The sequence below is a fragment of the Pseudophryne corroboree genome, chromosome 8 (genome assembly GCF_028390025.1).
Source record: "Pseudophryne corroboree isolate aPseCor3 chromosome 8, aPseCor3.hap2, whole genome shotgun sequence".
NCBI classification, from domain to species: domain Eukaryota; kingdom Metazoa; phylum Chordata; class Amphibia; order Anura; family Myobatrachidae; genus Pseudophryne; species Pseudophryne corroboree.
In genome coordinates this window covers 300,158,254-300,172,607 of record NC_086451.1, presented here as the reverse complement: position 1 = coordinate 300,172,607, position 14,354 = coordinate 300,158,254, and the positions used below count along the sequence as shown (strand labels likewise).

Here is a 14,354-nt window from a genome sequence, read left to right as displayed (position 1 = left end):
TCTGTCCGGGCACAGATTCTAACTGAGGTCTGGAGGAGGGGCATAGAGGGAGGAGCCAGTGCACACCAGAAAGTACTAAATCTTTCTTTAGAGTACCCAGTCTCCTGCGGAGCCCGTCTATTCCCCATGGTCCTTACGGAGTCCCCAGCATCCACTAGGACGTTAGAGAAATAAATATTGTGTAACAGAAGGAAAACTTTAAACGCAATGTTAAAGTGATTACAAAACTAACCAGCACAGAAAGCTGAAGATTAGGGCTACTAGCAACCCGAACCCCCATCGCCCCCTGACGTGTACTTCAGCTAGTTTGTAAATATAAATGACCAACTAATGTGGTCTTTGCCTTTAGCAGCCCCTAAATCCAATTAGATCAAGCAATATAAAGTCAGAAAAATACAATAGGTAAGAGAATACAGTCAGCAGAAAACAAGAACATACAGAAAAAAAAGTATCTATGCAGTTTTGCAGGTAGGGTTGCATTATGCAGAGCATAAAACGATCTAGTAAAAAAGCAATTTATCAGAAGACACATATTTCATGCATACCTCCCAACATGACCCTCTCCAGGAGGGACAGAATGCTCTCCTCCTGGACTTTTCTCTTAATTTATGATTGCCATCACCTGTGGTGAAACACCTTTCTTATCCATTAACCGGTTCAACACAGGTGCCGGCAATCATAAAGTAAGAGAAAAGTCCAGAAGCAGAGCATTGTGTCCCTCCTGGAGAGGGTCATGTTGGGAGGTATGTTTCATGTAAAAGCTATCTGTAGTCCAGCCTAGCCATTGAGCCTACTTTACTTTTTGCGCCAAATCTTTGCTTTTGTAGCTTGGTCTTCTCCATAGCAGTTATTTATGGGTTTCTTGGCAAATCATGATGGAATACTGCAGGCCTGGCCAACCTGTGGCTCTCCAGCTGTTGTAAAACTACAAGTCCCATCACGCTTCGCCGTAGTTTTGCTATTCGGAAATGCTAAAACTGTGGCAGGGCATGCTGGGATGTGTAGTTTCACAACATCTGGAGAGCCACAGGTTGGCCAGGCCTGGAATACTGTGACAATGTACCAGCAAAACATCAGCATACCTCTCAACATGACCCTCTCCAGGAGGGACAGAATGCTCTGCTCCCGGACTTTCCTCTTAATTTATGATTGCCATCACCTGTGCCAAAAAACCTTTCTTATCCATGATTAACCTGTTCAAAACAGGTGCCAGTAATCATACATTAAACAGGAAGTCCAGGAGCAGAGCATTCTTTCCCTCCTGGAGAGGGTCATGTTGAGAGGTATGAATCAGACCCTATGACCCGTTCCACCAGGTATAAAATGCATCAATTGATCTGCAGATATATCTATGGACGGATCGGGAAGTGTGCTGTACATACACACTGCCCGATCCGTCGGGGACTGACGTCATGAACTAGGCGGATGTGTACACACGCCCGCCCACTTCAGCTGTCAATCACCTCGGCTGTCGCAGCATGTGTATGGGCGGTCGGCTGGTCGCCTGTACACACACAGCGATGCGCCAATATATCAGTAGATATATTGGCCGTCGGCTATGCTGTGGGGCCGACGCGATATGTCTGTGATCGACGGAGTTCACAGACATATCGCCCGTACACACTGGCCGACGGACCCGCGATATATCGGCCAGTGTGTACCCACCTTAACACAGGTAACTGCAATCAAAAATTAGGAGGGAAGACCAGGAGCAATCCATTTTATACCTGGTGGAAGGGGTCATGTTGGCATGTCTGGTGCTACATACACGTACTCCCCTATTATAGTACCGCACAGGGCGGCAGATGCGGATGCCGCCGTTGCTGCGCGGCCCAAGCCTCACACTCAGACAGTGACGTTCGCCGGCCACCACCTACGGCCTCGCACCGCTCAGCCTCAGCCACTTTACAGCTACTCTGTCTGTCAGTCATCGGCGAGGGGTGTGGTCAGATGACGTCCCCTCGGCGGAGCAGCTGTTTAGGTGACACAACGGAGCGGGCCATACCACGCGTCACGTAGGGGTGTCTGTAGGTACAGGCAAATACATACTGTTCCCATTTTACTAAATACAGGGTCATGGTACTCGTGTACTAATATAGTAAGATACCTACACATCTAACCTGTGCTTAGTGCTGCCATACGCGTGGAAGGGCTTACAGACAGAATAGTGAGTGTGTCACCTCCCCCTCTGTGGAACTGGCCGGGTTGTGGTGCCAGAAGCACAGGACTTGTTTTTCTTTCTCTTGCTGTGCAATCATATATTCCTCCGCCAGGGTCGGGAGCTCCCGGAAGAGAGAGAGACTGCTGAGGTCCTACTGCCGGCCCGGTCTCCTAGGGGTGACTTACCTGATCCCCCTTTTCCCGTGCTTAGTCCCCGCCCGCAGCTCATCTCCCAGGCCCGGTGTACGGACACCTCCGTCTTATTTATATCCGGTAGCAGCGACAACAAATGTCAACTCCGGCCAGACGGCGCCTTATGAGAGACTTTAAAAGGTAAGTGACAGTACAATATGACGCCTCCCTGCGGGCGCCGGATCGGGGGGCAGTGGGGTGTAACCATAGCTAATGCTGTGTCTGGCTGTCTCTCTCAGGCTCCAGGAGGACCCCCCTGCAGGGGTGAGCGGTGCCCCCTCCGAGAACAACATCATGGTCTGGAATGCAGTCATATTTGGGTAAGGACTCGCTGCAGGGTGAGATTCAACCCCCCCCCCTCCCCCCCCATCACAGCCAGCAGTGGCCCCACATCACAGCCAGCAGTGACCCCACACAGAATCCGCTACAATAATCATTAACAGTTAAAGCCATAAAATGATCCTCTCATTGCAAAGTATATTTACTCCAACACACACTAAGCTGCACTGCCACCTAGGTAAAGTGTGTTACCGAGTTCCCCCCACTAGGATCCCCAACTTCATATGGTTATGGGAGAGTGGGATTACCAAGCATAAGATGCAGCCTATCATAAATGTTGTGTTTGTGTGTGACGCCTCCTCCTAGATACATACAATACTCATCTACAATATATGATATTAACAAAATGAGTATACATGCCACATATTAAAGTGCAAACACTGGGCCTGCTTCCGTGTTGGACGATAAGCAGGTGCAAGCGCAGACATCAACGGCTGCTAGATTTACTACCTTATGCTGATCCGTACGGCTTCGTGCCATCATCATTAGACATTAGCTTGCGAGCAGGGCCTTCCTACCTCTCTGTCTGTTTTTACCCAGTTTTGTTCCATTACTGTTGTTCTAATTGTAAAGCGCAACGGTATATGCTGCGCTATATAAGAAACTGTTAATAAATAAATACATTTACACCTGCCCCATGCTGGGTTTCAAACATCCAACAGAAATGGACGTTCCTTCATCATATGCACATCACAGAAGTGCGTGGGTGTCTGGCTGCACACCAGTGACACTAACACAATCTCTTGCATGCATTTCAAGATGGCAGCCCGTTTTACTCCCAGAAATGTAGTTTGCTAAAAATCACTAGATGCATCTACATTTGGACTTGTGTTTGACAGAAGATCAAGCCCACTATTCACTGTCAAGTCCTGGTGTAGATTTGGTTGGCGTGAAATTCAAGTTGTTTTTTTTTTATCCCCAAACAGTTGGAACCATTGCCATCCACTAATTGTGCTTTCACTCCATTCTGTCTTTGGTTACCAGAATTGAATTACAATAATCATGAGAATTTGAACCCTAGGACAACTCAATGTGCAATATTTACCTTTCATGCCTCCTTCTGAACATTAGGTTGAGTGCCCTTCTAACTATACAGTCTAAATTAATGTTTAATATAAAATTCCAAGGATACATTCATAACTTTGAAAAGCAGTATAGGGACCTTGGACCGCCTGCACTGGGAGATCAACAAGTGTTAAAGCTGCCGCCAGTCCAATGGTAGTGATGATAATTAACCCATACTGCTTGTTGACAGTATGAATGCCAACCGCATAACAATTCCAAGACCCCTGAGCTCCACGTGTAAGAGGCCACTATGTGGATGAAGTCTATAAACAAGCTACTGTAGGACGTGACTGACATACTTGCAAGAGTTAATATAGACCAAGTGATGCAAATGCCTTTTTGTTCTGTTTTTGTATGTTTGTGTTCTTTGGTATTGTCTGTATTCACCTACAACACAGCGTTGACTTCCTAATGACATTAAAATTAATCTTTTGGCCAGACCTATACTGTTTAGCTGCTGGCAGATGTGAAAGACAGGCAGAAAAGAAATGTGATAAATATTTAAAGCCTTTGTGCTGACGTTCTGATGTCTGCATATATCAGGAAGTGTAGTCGTGGAACATATGTTATGAGTACTTTCACATGGGAGGGATTGAATCCTGTGTTTTTCCTACAAGGAAAACAGCAGTGTTCTGAGGCTGGTCTTCTGATCTCTCTTGTAGTAACCCATTACTGGGAGCAATGCATGTAATCTTCAGTGCAAATGCACTGTGGAGTTACATGGAAAACCCGTCTGGCACCCTCCCCCTTTTTTTGTTTTGTTTTTTTTTAACCTGGATGGAAAAAAATATTCAGTGTTTCCTATGTAACATGGCCAAAAGAGTGTCTTTTAGTAAACCTTTTTTTGTAATTCTGTAGGTCATTAGTGTTTTTGCCTGAAAGCAGATTTATTTTTCCCTTTGCTATGGTCTGACATCCGCTTTTACTATCCCATCCTTACCAGTACGTCTACAATTGTGTACTTGACATGAGGGGTATCCAATCCGTTTTTGGTGGGTGAAAACGGACGGATTTTGCAATTACTGACTGGTGGTCATTATCGCGGTATCCAATTAGAGTCCATTTTCATCGTCTGAAAACGCACCCGCAATTGCTCAAAAACACATGGGACCGGGGATAAGGCTCCGGCATTCGCTTATCACGGATTATACTTATCCGCGATAAGTGCCAGCATCGGGTAGTGGGGGGAGCCCACTGCATTGGGGCTAATAGGATAGTCCCCGGTGATACAATTACCCGTGGTCATCAACCCCCCACTCACTATATCACAGCCAGTTCCACTTTGTTTTTGTTTGTTTTTTTGCTATGTTTTTATCTTTACCAATATAAACAATTGTTGACTGAAAGCTAAACACCTTGGCAGCTTTTTGCATTTGGTGCCTTTTGTATCTAGTGTAACATCATGTAATGACACTGTGTTTGCTTTTATTTATGGTGTTTTCATTTTCTATGAGTAAATTTGGTATCCTTAAACAAAAATAACCTACATTGCATTGGCAGGCTTGGTAAAACCAGTAGTGGCTGAACTACATCTAGGGTTTTATTTTCTGAGTGTCCGATTCAAAAACTAAGCGCTTCTGATCATGTTTATGCACAAATGGTAAAAAGGCAATGTTTTAACTAGCAAAACATGATCGGAAGTGTTGGGCTTTTGAACCCGACGCTTGCTAAATAAACCGCCTAAAGTAAAATCACGTAGAGATTGTGTTGCTATGATGTAATCATTTTTATTTATTTTTTGGTCATGTAGCATGGGGCAGTATGCTTAAGTGAAGCAGTTCTTACAGCCAATCAGAATACAGCAATAAAGTACCACCTCCTGCCACTAAACTTCTGAATGCATTCATTCATGACATTTGTAGATAAAACATCTATACAACCCACATAATAGTCCATGACAATTCAGTTTCATTGCTATCTATTATTATGAAGTTATTTATGTGGAAATGACATAAAATGAAGTGCTTTACAGAGGATATCTAATAATTTCCATCAGCTGCTGCTCCAGTGGAGCGTACATTGTAGATATAATACCACAGGGACATACATCAGGGTCCAATTAACTGTAGCGGGTATATTGACTAAGCTTGTGGGTCTTCACAACCACCACTTGTCAGTTCTCATCAATTTACAAGGGCAATAATATTTAATGCCAAACCAGGAGGGCTCTGATTGATCTAGAACCCATGACCACAACCACTGTAAGGCAGCAATGTTAACCACTGTGCCTTATTCAAGCTGAGAAACTCCTTACGTGTTGGTGAGTGGACAGGCTTATTGGAGCCCCCTCACTAGTAACCTTCATATAAACTACACAAGTACTTTGCCTGGAAATTTGAAATACTGTCATACAGCACAAGCGCTAAAATTAGTAAGATATCACCATAACATCCCTTTTGAGTTGAATGGAGAATTCTTTTATCAGAGTTGTGTCCCCGGTTCGGATCAATTGAATGTAAGATCTCCAAACATGGATGACATGAAAAATAGGATAACAAGAACAACCAATGTGTAGTAAATGTTACCAAAGCTTAATATGGTCAATAAAGTAAATAAAGCTCCTCTAAAAGACTGAAGTGAATTCAAAGCGTACCCCACTCACACTTTAGAATGGGGGCATTAATCGCATCAAGGTTTCTTTGTGTGGTTAACTTCTCATATTCTCATAACACCCAGTGTGATACATAGGGAACTCAGCCAGACAAACAAATAGTTTGTTATGGATTCCTGATGGAGACAAATGATGCATACCCCAACACTCACACTCAGAAGGCTGGTATGAAACACATAAAGGTATCTTTCTCTCCTTAGGAGGGGAATAGTAATCTGGAATGGCGTACCACAACTCACAATTTGAGGTACTGTGTAACTCCTATCAAGGTATCTTTGAGTTCTGGGTGAAGATTTCAACTTGTAGTTTTAACTTTGTTCATGAAGTCTCCAGACGTGAATCATATAGAAAAATAACAGAGAGCAACCAATGTGTAGTAGGTATTGCTAGTATTAGGTGCAATAAATAAAGAATCTCTGAAAATAAAATGAATTCAAGGTGTACCCCACTCACACATAAATTGGAAGTTTTAAATACATAAAGGTTTCTTTGGGAGAATTCTATTCTACGGTGAAACATACATCGAACTCAGCAAACCATAGGGATACTTTCAATGAAAAATAGTTAGTGCGTACCCCAACACTCTCACTCAGAGGGCGGGTAAAAAGCTCATAAAGGTATCTTTATCGCCTCAAAATATGGACAATAATTCAGTATGGCGTACCCCAACTCACAATTCGATGTACTGTGTGCCTCATATCAAGGTATTTTTAAGTTCCAGGTAGGAAGTGCGACTTGTGGTTCGAACCATGTAGTTTTCCACAAACCCCAAAACGAAAAAAAATGATGGCACTCACAACGGAGTGAAAAGTAAGGGGTTACAGATATTTATTTAACAGTACATGAAAAAAACATGGGAGGTGGATGTGTGGAAAATAACCATACACAACAATATATAGAGAAAAACAATAAAAACGGCAAAGAGAGATATTATCCTCTTTTGAAAAATAAAAAGCAAAAATATTTAAAAAGAAGCAATAAAAATCCGGACAATATGCTACTCACACTCCTTCTGTCAGACAGAAGGAGTGTGAGTAGCATATTGTCCGGATTTTTATTGCTTCTTTTTAAATATTTTTGCTTTTTATTTTTCGAAAGAGGATAATATCTCTCTTTGCCGTTTTTATTGTTTTTCTCTATGTATTGTTGGGTATGGTTATTTTCCACATATCCACCTCCCATGTTTTTTTCATGTACTGTTAAATAAATATCTGTAACCCCTTACTTTTTACTCCGTTGTGAGTGCCATCATTTTTTTTCGTTTTGGGGTTTGTGGAAAACTACATGGTTCGAACCACAAGTCGCACTTCCTACCTGGAACTTAAAAATACCTTGATAGGAGGCACACAGTACATCGAATTGTGAGTTGGGGTACGCCATACTGAATTATTGTCCATATTTTGAGGCGATAAAGATACCTTTATGAGCTTTTTACCCGCCCTCTGAGTGAGAGTGTTGGGGTACGCACTAACTATTTTTCATTGAAAGTATCCCTATGGTTTGCTGAGTTCAATGTATGTTTCACCGTAGAATAGAATTCTCCCAAAGAAACCTTTATGTATTTAAAGCTTCCAATTTATGTGTGAGTGGGGTACACCTTGAATTCATTTTATTTTCAGAGATTCTTTATTTATTGCACCTAATACTAGCAATACCTACTACACATTGGTTGCTCTCTGTTATTTTTCTATATGATTCACGTCTGGAGACTTCATGAACAAAGTTAAAACTACAAGTTGAATCTTCACCCAGAACTCAAAGATACCTTGATAGGAGTTACACTGTACCTCAAATTGTGAGTTGTGGTACGCCATTCCAGACTACTATTCTCCCCCTAAGGAGAGAAAGATACCTTTATGTGTTTCATACCAGCCTTCTGAGTGTGAGTGTTGGGGTACGCATCATTTGTCTCCATCAGGAATCCATAACAAACTATTTGTTTGTCTGGCTGAGTTCCCTATGTTTCTCTGACGTCCTAGTGGATGCTGGGTACTCCGTAAGGACCATGGGGAATAGACGGGCTCCGCAGGAGACTGGGCACTCTAAAAGAAAGATTAGGTACTATCTGGTGTGCACTGGCTCCTCCCTCTATGCCCCTCCTCCAGACCTCAGTTAGAATCTGTGCCCGGCCAGAGCTGGGTGCTCCTAGTGGGCTCTCCTGAGCTTACTAGAAAAGAAAGTATTTGTTAGGTTTTTTATTTTCAGTGAGATCTGCTGGCAACAGACTCACTGCTACGTGGGACTGAGGGGAGAGAAGCAAACCTACCTGTTTGCAGCTAGCTTGTGCTTCTTAGGCTACTGGACACCATTAGCTCCAGAGGGTTCGAACACAGGGCCTGACCTCGATCGTCCGTTCCCGGAGCCGCGCCGCCGTCCCCCTTGCAGAGCCAGAAGACAGAAGAGAAGCGATGAAATTAGTGGCAGAAGACTCCTGTCTTCATTAAGGTAGCGCACAGCACTGCAGCTGTGCGCCATTGCTCCCACAGCACACCACACACTCTGGTCACTGTAGGGTGCAGGGCGCTGGGGGGGGGGGGGCGCCCTGGGCAGCAATTATAATACCTTTTGGCATAAAATAAACATAATACAGTCAGTTAACTGTATATGTGTAAAAACCCCCGCCATTAAGTTACAGAAAACGCAGGACAGAAGCCCGCCGCTGAGGGGGCGGGGCCTTCTTCCTCAGCACACCAGCGCCATTTTCCCTTTACAGCTCCGCTGGAAGCAGCTCCCCAGGCTCTCCCCTGCAGTATCCTGATACAAGAAGGGAAAAAAAGAGAGGGGGGGCACATAAATTTAGGCGCAAATAAGATATTTAAGCAGCTATTGGGTAAATCACTTTTTATAGTGTGAATCCCTGTGTAATATAGCGCTGTGGTGTGTGCTGGCATACTCTCTCTCTGTCTCCCCAAAGGACTTTGTGGGGTCCTGTCCGCAGTCTGAGCATTCCCTGTGTGTGTGCGGTGTGTCGGTACGGCTGTGTCGACATGTTTGATGAGGAGGGTTACGTGGAGGCGGAGCAGGGGCAGATAAATGTGGTGTCGCCCCCGACGGGGCCGACACCTGATTGGATGGATATGTGGAAGGTCTTAACCGACAGTGTCAACTCCTTACATAAAAGGTTCAATGACTCAGCAGCCTTGGGACAGCCGGGGTCTCAGCCCGCGCCTGCCCAGGCGACTCAGAAGCCGTCGGGGGCTCATAAACGCCCGCTAGCTCAGATGGTAGACACAGATGTCGACACGGAGTCTGACTCCAGTGTAGATGAGGATGAGACAAATGTACAGTCTACAAAGGCCATCCGATGCATGATTACTGCAATGAAAGATGTATTGCACATTTCTGACATTAACCCGGTTACCACCAAGAGGGTATTATGTTTGGGGAGAAAAAGCAGCCAGTGACTTTTCCCCCATCTGATTAATTAAATGAATTGTGTGAAGAAGCGTGGAGTTCCCCTGATAAGAAACTAGTGATTTCTAAGAGGTTACTGATGGCGTACCCTTTCCCGCCAACGGATAGGTTACGTTGGGAAACATCCCCTAGGGTGGACAAGGCGCTCACACGCTTATCTAAAAGGGTGGCACTGCCGTCTCAGGCTACGGCCGCCCTAAAGGAGCCTGCGGATAGAAAGCAGGAAGCTATCCTGAAGTCTGTGTATACACACTCTGGTACTCTACTGAGACCTGCTATTGCTTCAGCCTGGATGTGTAGTGCTGCAGCAGCATGGACTGATACCCTGTCAGACAACATTGATTCCCTCGACAGGGATACTGCTTTGCTAACCCTCGAACATATAAAATACGTCTTCTTATATATGCGGGATGCCCAGAGGGACATTTGCCTGCTGGCATCTAGAATTAATGCAATGTCCATTTCTGCCAGGAGAGTATTATGGACTCGGCAGTGGACAGGTGATGCTGATTCTAAAAAACACATGGAGGTTTTGCCTTATAAGGGTGAGGAATTGTTTGGGGACGGTCTCTCGGACCTCGTATCCACAGCAACAGCTGGGAAGTCGACTTTTTTGCCTCAGGTTCCCTCACAGCCTAAGAAAGCACCGTATTATCAAGAGCAGTCCTTTCGGCCTCAGAAAGGCAAGCGGGTCAGAGGAGCATCCTTTCTGGCCAGAGGCAAGGGTAGAGGAAAGAAGCTGCACCAGGCAGCCAGTTCCCAGGAACAAAAATCCTCCCCTGCTTCCACTAAGTCCACCGCATGACGTTGGGGCTCCACAGGCGGAGCCAGGTGCGGTGGGGGCGCCTCTCCGAAACTTCAGCAACCAGTGGGTTCGCTTACAAGTGGATCTATGGGCTGTACAAATTGTATCTCAGGGATACAAGCTGGAGTTCGAGGCGAATCCCCCTCGCCGTTACCTCAAATCTGCCTTGCCAGCTGCTCCCAGGGAAAGGGAGGTAGTACTGGCGGCAATTCACAAGCTGTACCTCCAGCAGGTGATAATCAAGGTCCCCCTCCTTCAACAGGGAAGGGGTTACTATTCCACAATGTTTGTGGTACCGAAACCGGACGGTTCGGTGAGACCCATTCTGAATTTAAAGTCCTTGAACACTTATATAAAGAAATTCAAGTTCAAAATGGAATCGCTCAGAGCGGTCATTGCAAGCCTGGAAGAGGGGGATTTTATGGTGTCGCTGGACATCAAAGATGCTTACTTGCATGTCCCCATTTACCCACCTCACCAGGAGTACCTCAGATTTGTGGTACAGGACTGTCATTACCAATTCCAGACGTTGCCGTTTGGCCTGTCCACGGCACCAAGAATATTTACCAAGGCAATGGCCGAAATGATGATACTCCTTCGGAAGAAGGGAGTTATTATTATCCTGTACTTGGACGATCTCCTCATAAAGGCGAGGTCCAGAGAGCAGTTGTTGGTCAGCGTAGCACTCTCTCGGGAAGTGTTGCAACAGCACGGCTGGATTCTGAATATCCCAAAGTCGCAGCTGATTCCTGCGACGCGTCTGCTTTTCCTGGGCATGATTCTGGACACAGAACAGCAGAAGGTGTTTCCCCCGGTGGAGAAGGCCCATGAATTGTCATCTCTGGTCAGGGACCTCCTGAAACCAAAACAGGTGTCGGTGCATCACTGCACGCGAGTCCTGGGAAAGATGGTGGCTTCTTACGAAGCAATTCCCTTCGGCAGGTTCCATGCAAGGATCTTTCAGTGGGATCTGTTGGACAAATGGTCCGGATCGCATCTTCAGATGCATCGGTTGATCACCCTGTCCCCAAGGGCCAGGGTGTCTCTGCTGTGGTGGCTGCAGAGTGCTCATCTTCTCGAGGGCCGCAGGTTCGGCATACAGGACTGGGTCCTGGTGACCACGGATGCAAGCCTCCGAGGATGGGGGGCAGTCACTCAGGGAAGAAACTTCCAAGGCCAGTGGTCAAGTCTGGAGACTTCACTACACATAAATATACTAGAACTATGGGCCATTTACAACGCCCTGAGGCAAGCAGAGCCCCTGCTTCAAAACCAACCAGTACTGATTCAGTCAGACAACATCACGGCGGTCGCCCATGTAAACCGCCAGGGTGGCACAAGAAGCAGGATGGCAATGGCAGAAGCCACAAGGATTCTTCGATGGGCAGAGAATCACGTGCTAGCACTGTTAGCAGTGTTCATTCCGGGAGTGGACAACTGGGAAGCAGACTTCCTCAGCAGGCACGACCTCCACCCGGGAGAGTGGGGACTTCATCAAGAAGTCTTCACACAGATTGTAAATCGCTGGGAACTGCCACAGGTGGACATGATGGCGTCCCGCCTCAACAAAAAGCTAAAAAAAATATTGCGCCAGGTCAAGGGACCCTCAGGCGATAGCTGTGGACGCACTAATGACTCCGTGGGTGTACCAGTCGGTTTATGTGTTCCCTCCTCTTCCTCTCATACCCAAGGTACTGAGGATAGTAAGAAAGAGAGGAGTAAGAACTATACTCATCGTTCCGGATTGGCCAAGAAGAACTTGGTACCCAGAACTACAAGAAATGATCTCAGAGGACCCATGGCCTCTGCCTCTCAGACAGGACCTGTTACAGCAGGGGCCCTGTCTGTTCCAAGACTTACCGCGGCTGCGTTTGACGGCATGGCGGTGTAACGCCGGATCCTAGCGGAAAAGGGCATTCCGGATGAAGTTGTTCCTACGCTGATAAAGGCTAGGAAAGACGTGACAGCAAAACATTATCACCGTATATGGCGAAAATATGTTGCTTGGTGTGAGGCCAGGAAGGCCCCTATAGAGGAATTCCAGCTGGGTCGATTCCTGCACTTCCTACAGTCAGGAGTGACTATGGGCCTAAAATTAGGATCCATAAAGGTCCAGATTTCGGCCCTATCTATTTTCTTTCAAAAAGAACTGGCTTCACTGCCTGAAGTTCAGACGTTTGTTAAGGGAGTGCTGCATATTCAGCCCCCTTTTGTGCCTCCAGTGGCACCTTGGGATCTTAACGTTGTGTTGGTTTTCCTGAAATCACACTTGTTTGAGCCACTTAAGACCGTGGAGCTAAAGTATCTCACGTGGAAGGTGGTCATGCTGTTGGCCTTGGCTTCAGCTAGGCGTGTGTCAGAATTGGCGGCTTTGTCATGTAAAAGCCCGTATCTAATCTTCCATATGGACAGGGCAGAATTGAGGACTCGTCCCCAATTTCTCCCAAAGGTGGTATCAGCGTTTCATTTGAACCAACCTATTGTGGTGCCTGTGGCTACTCGGGACTTGGAGGCTTCCAAGTTGCTGGACGTAGTCCGGGCTTTGAAAATTTATGTTTCCAGGACAGCTGGAGTCAGGAAAACTGACTCGCTCTTTATCCTGCATGCACCCAACAAGCTGGGTGCTCCTGCTTCAAAGCAAACTATTGCTCGCTGGATCTGTTGCACGATTCAGCAGGCACATTCTGCGGCTGGACTGCTGCATCCTAAATCAGTAAAAGCCCATTCAACAAGGAAGGTGGGCTCTTCTTTGGCGGCTGCCCGAGGGGTCTCGGCATTACAGCTTTGCCGAGCAGCTACTTGGTCGGGTTCAAACACATTTGCTAAATTCTACAAGTTTGATACCCTGGCTGAGGAGGACCTTGAGTTTGCTCATTCGGTGCTGCAGAGTCGTCCGCACTCTACCGCCCGTTTGGGAGCTTTGGTATAATCCCCATGGTCCTTTCGGAGTTCCCAGCATCCACTAGGACGTCAGAGAAAATAAGAATTTACTCACCGGTAATTCTATTTCTCGTAGTCCGTAGTGGATGCTGGGCGCCCGTCCCAAGTGCGGACTCTCTGCAATACATGTATATAGTTATTGCTTCACTAAAGGGTTATTATTATGAGCCATCCGTACAAGGAGGCTCAGTTGTTGTTCATACTGTTAACTGGGTATGGTTATCACAAGTTGTACAGTGTGATTGGTGTGGCTGGTATGAGTCTTACCCTGGATTCCAAATCCTTTCCTTGTTGTGTCAGCTCTTCCGGGCACAGTTTCCCTAACTGAGGTCTGGAGGAGGGGCATAGAGGGAGGAGCCAGTGCACACCAGATAGTACCTAATCTTTCTTTTAGAGTGCCCAGTCTCCTGCGGAGCCCGTCTATTCCCCATGGTCCTTACGGAGTTCCCAGCATCCACTACGGACTACGAGAAATAGAATTACCGGTGAGTCAATTCTTATTATCACACTGGATGTTATGAGAAGTTAACCACACAAAGAAACCTTGATGCGATTAATGCCCCCATTTTAAAGTGTGAGTGGTGTACGCTTTGAATTCACTTCAGTCTTTTAGAGGAGCTTTATCTACTTTATTAACCATATTAAGCTTTGGTAACATTTACTACACATTGGTTGTTCTTGTTATCCTATTTTTCATGTCATCCATGTTTGGAGATCTTACATTCAATTGAGTCGAACCGGGGACACAACTCTGATAAAAGAATTCTCCATTCAACTCAAAAGGGATGTTATGGTGATATCTTACTAATTTTAGCGCTTGTGGTGTAT

The 14,354-nt window shown here is 45.8% G+C and overlaps 1 protein-coding gene across 1 annotated transcript in view; it reads left to right on the top strand.

Moving 5' to 3' along the window:
• The first annotated feature begins 1,991 nt into the window (after positions 1-1,991).
• The window catches only part of UBE2A (ubiquitin conjugating enzyme E2 A), a 38,417-nt gene continuing 26,054 nt past the window's right edge, over positions 1,992-14,354 (top strand). Inside the window, exons 1-2 of the mRNA XM_063937342.1 lie at positions 1,992-2,493; positions 2,592-2,672. Coding sequence (XP_063793412.1) covers positions 2,450-2,493; positions 2,592-2,672 — 125 coding nt within the window. The 5' untranslated portion in view covers positions 1,992-2,449. The remainder of the gene's footprint in view (positions 2,494-2,591; positions 2,673-14,354) is intronic.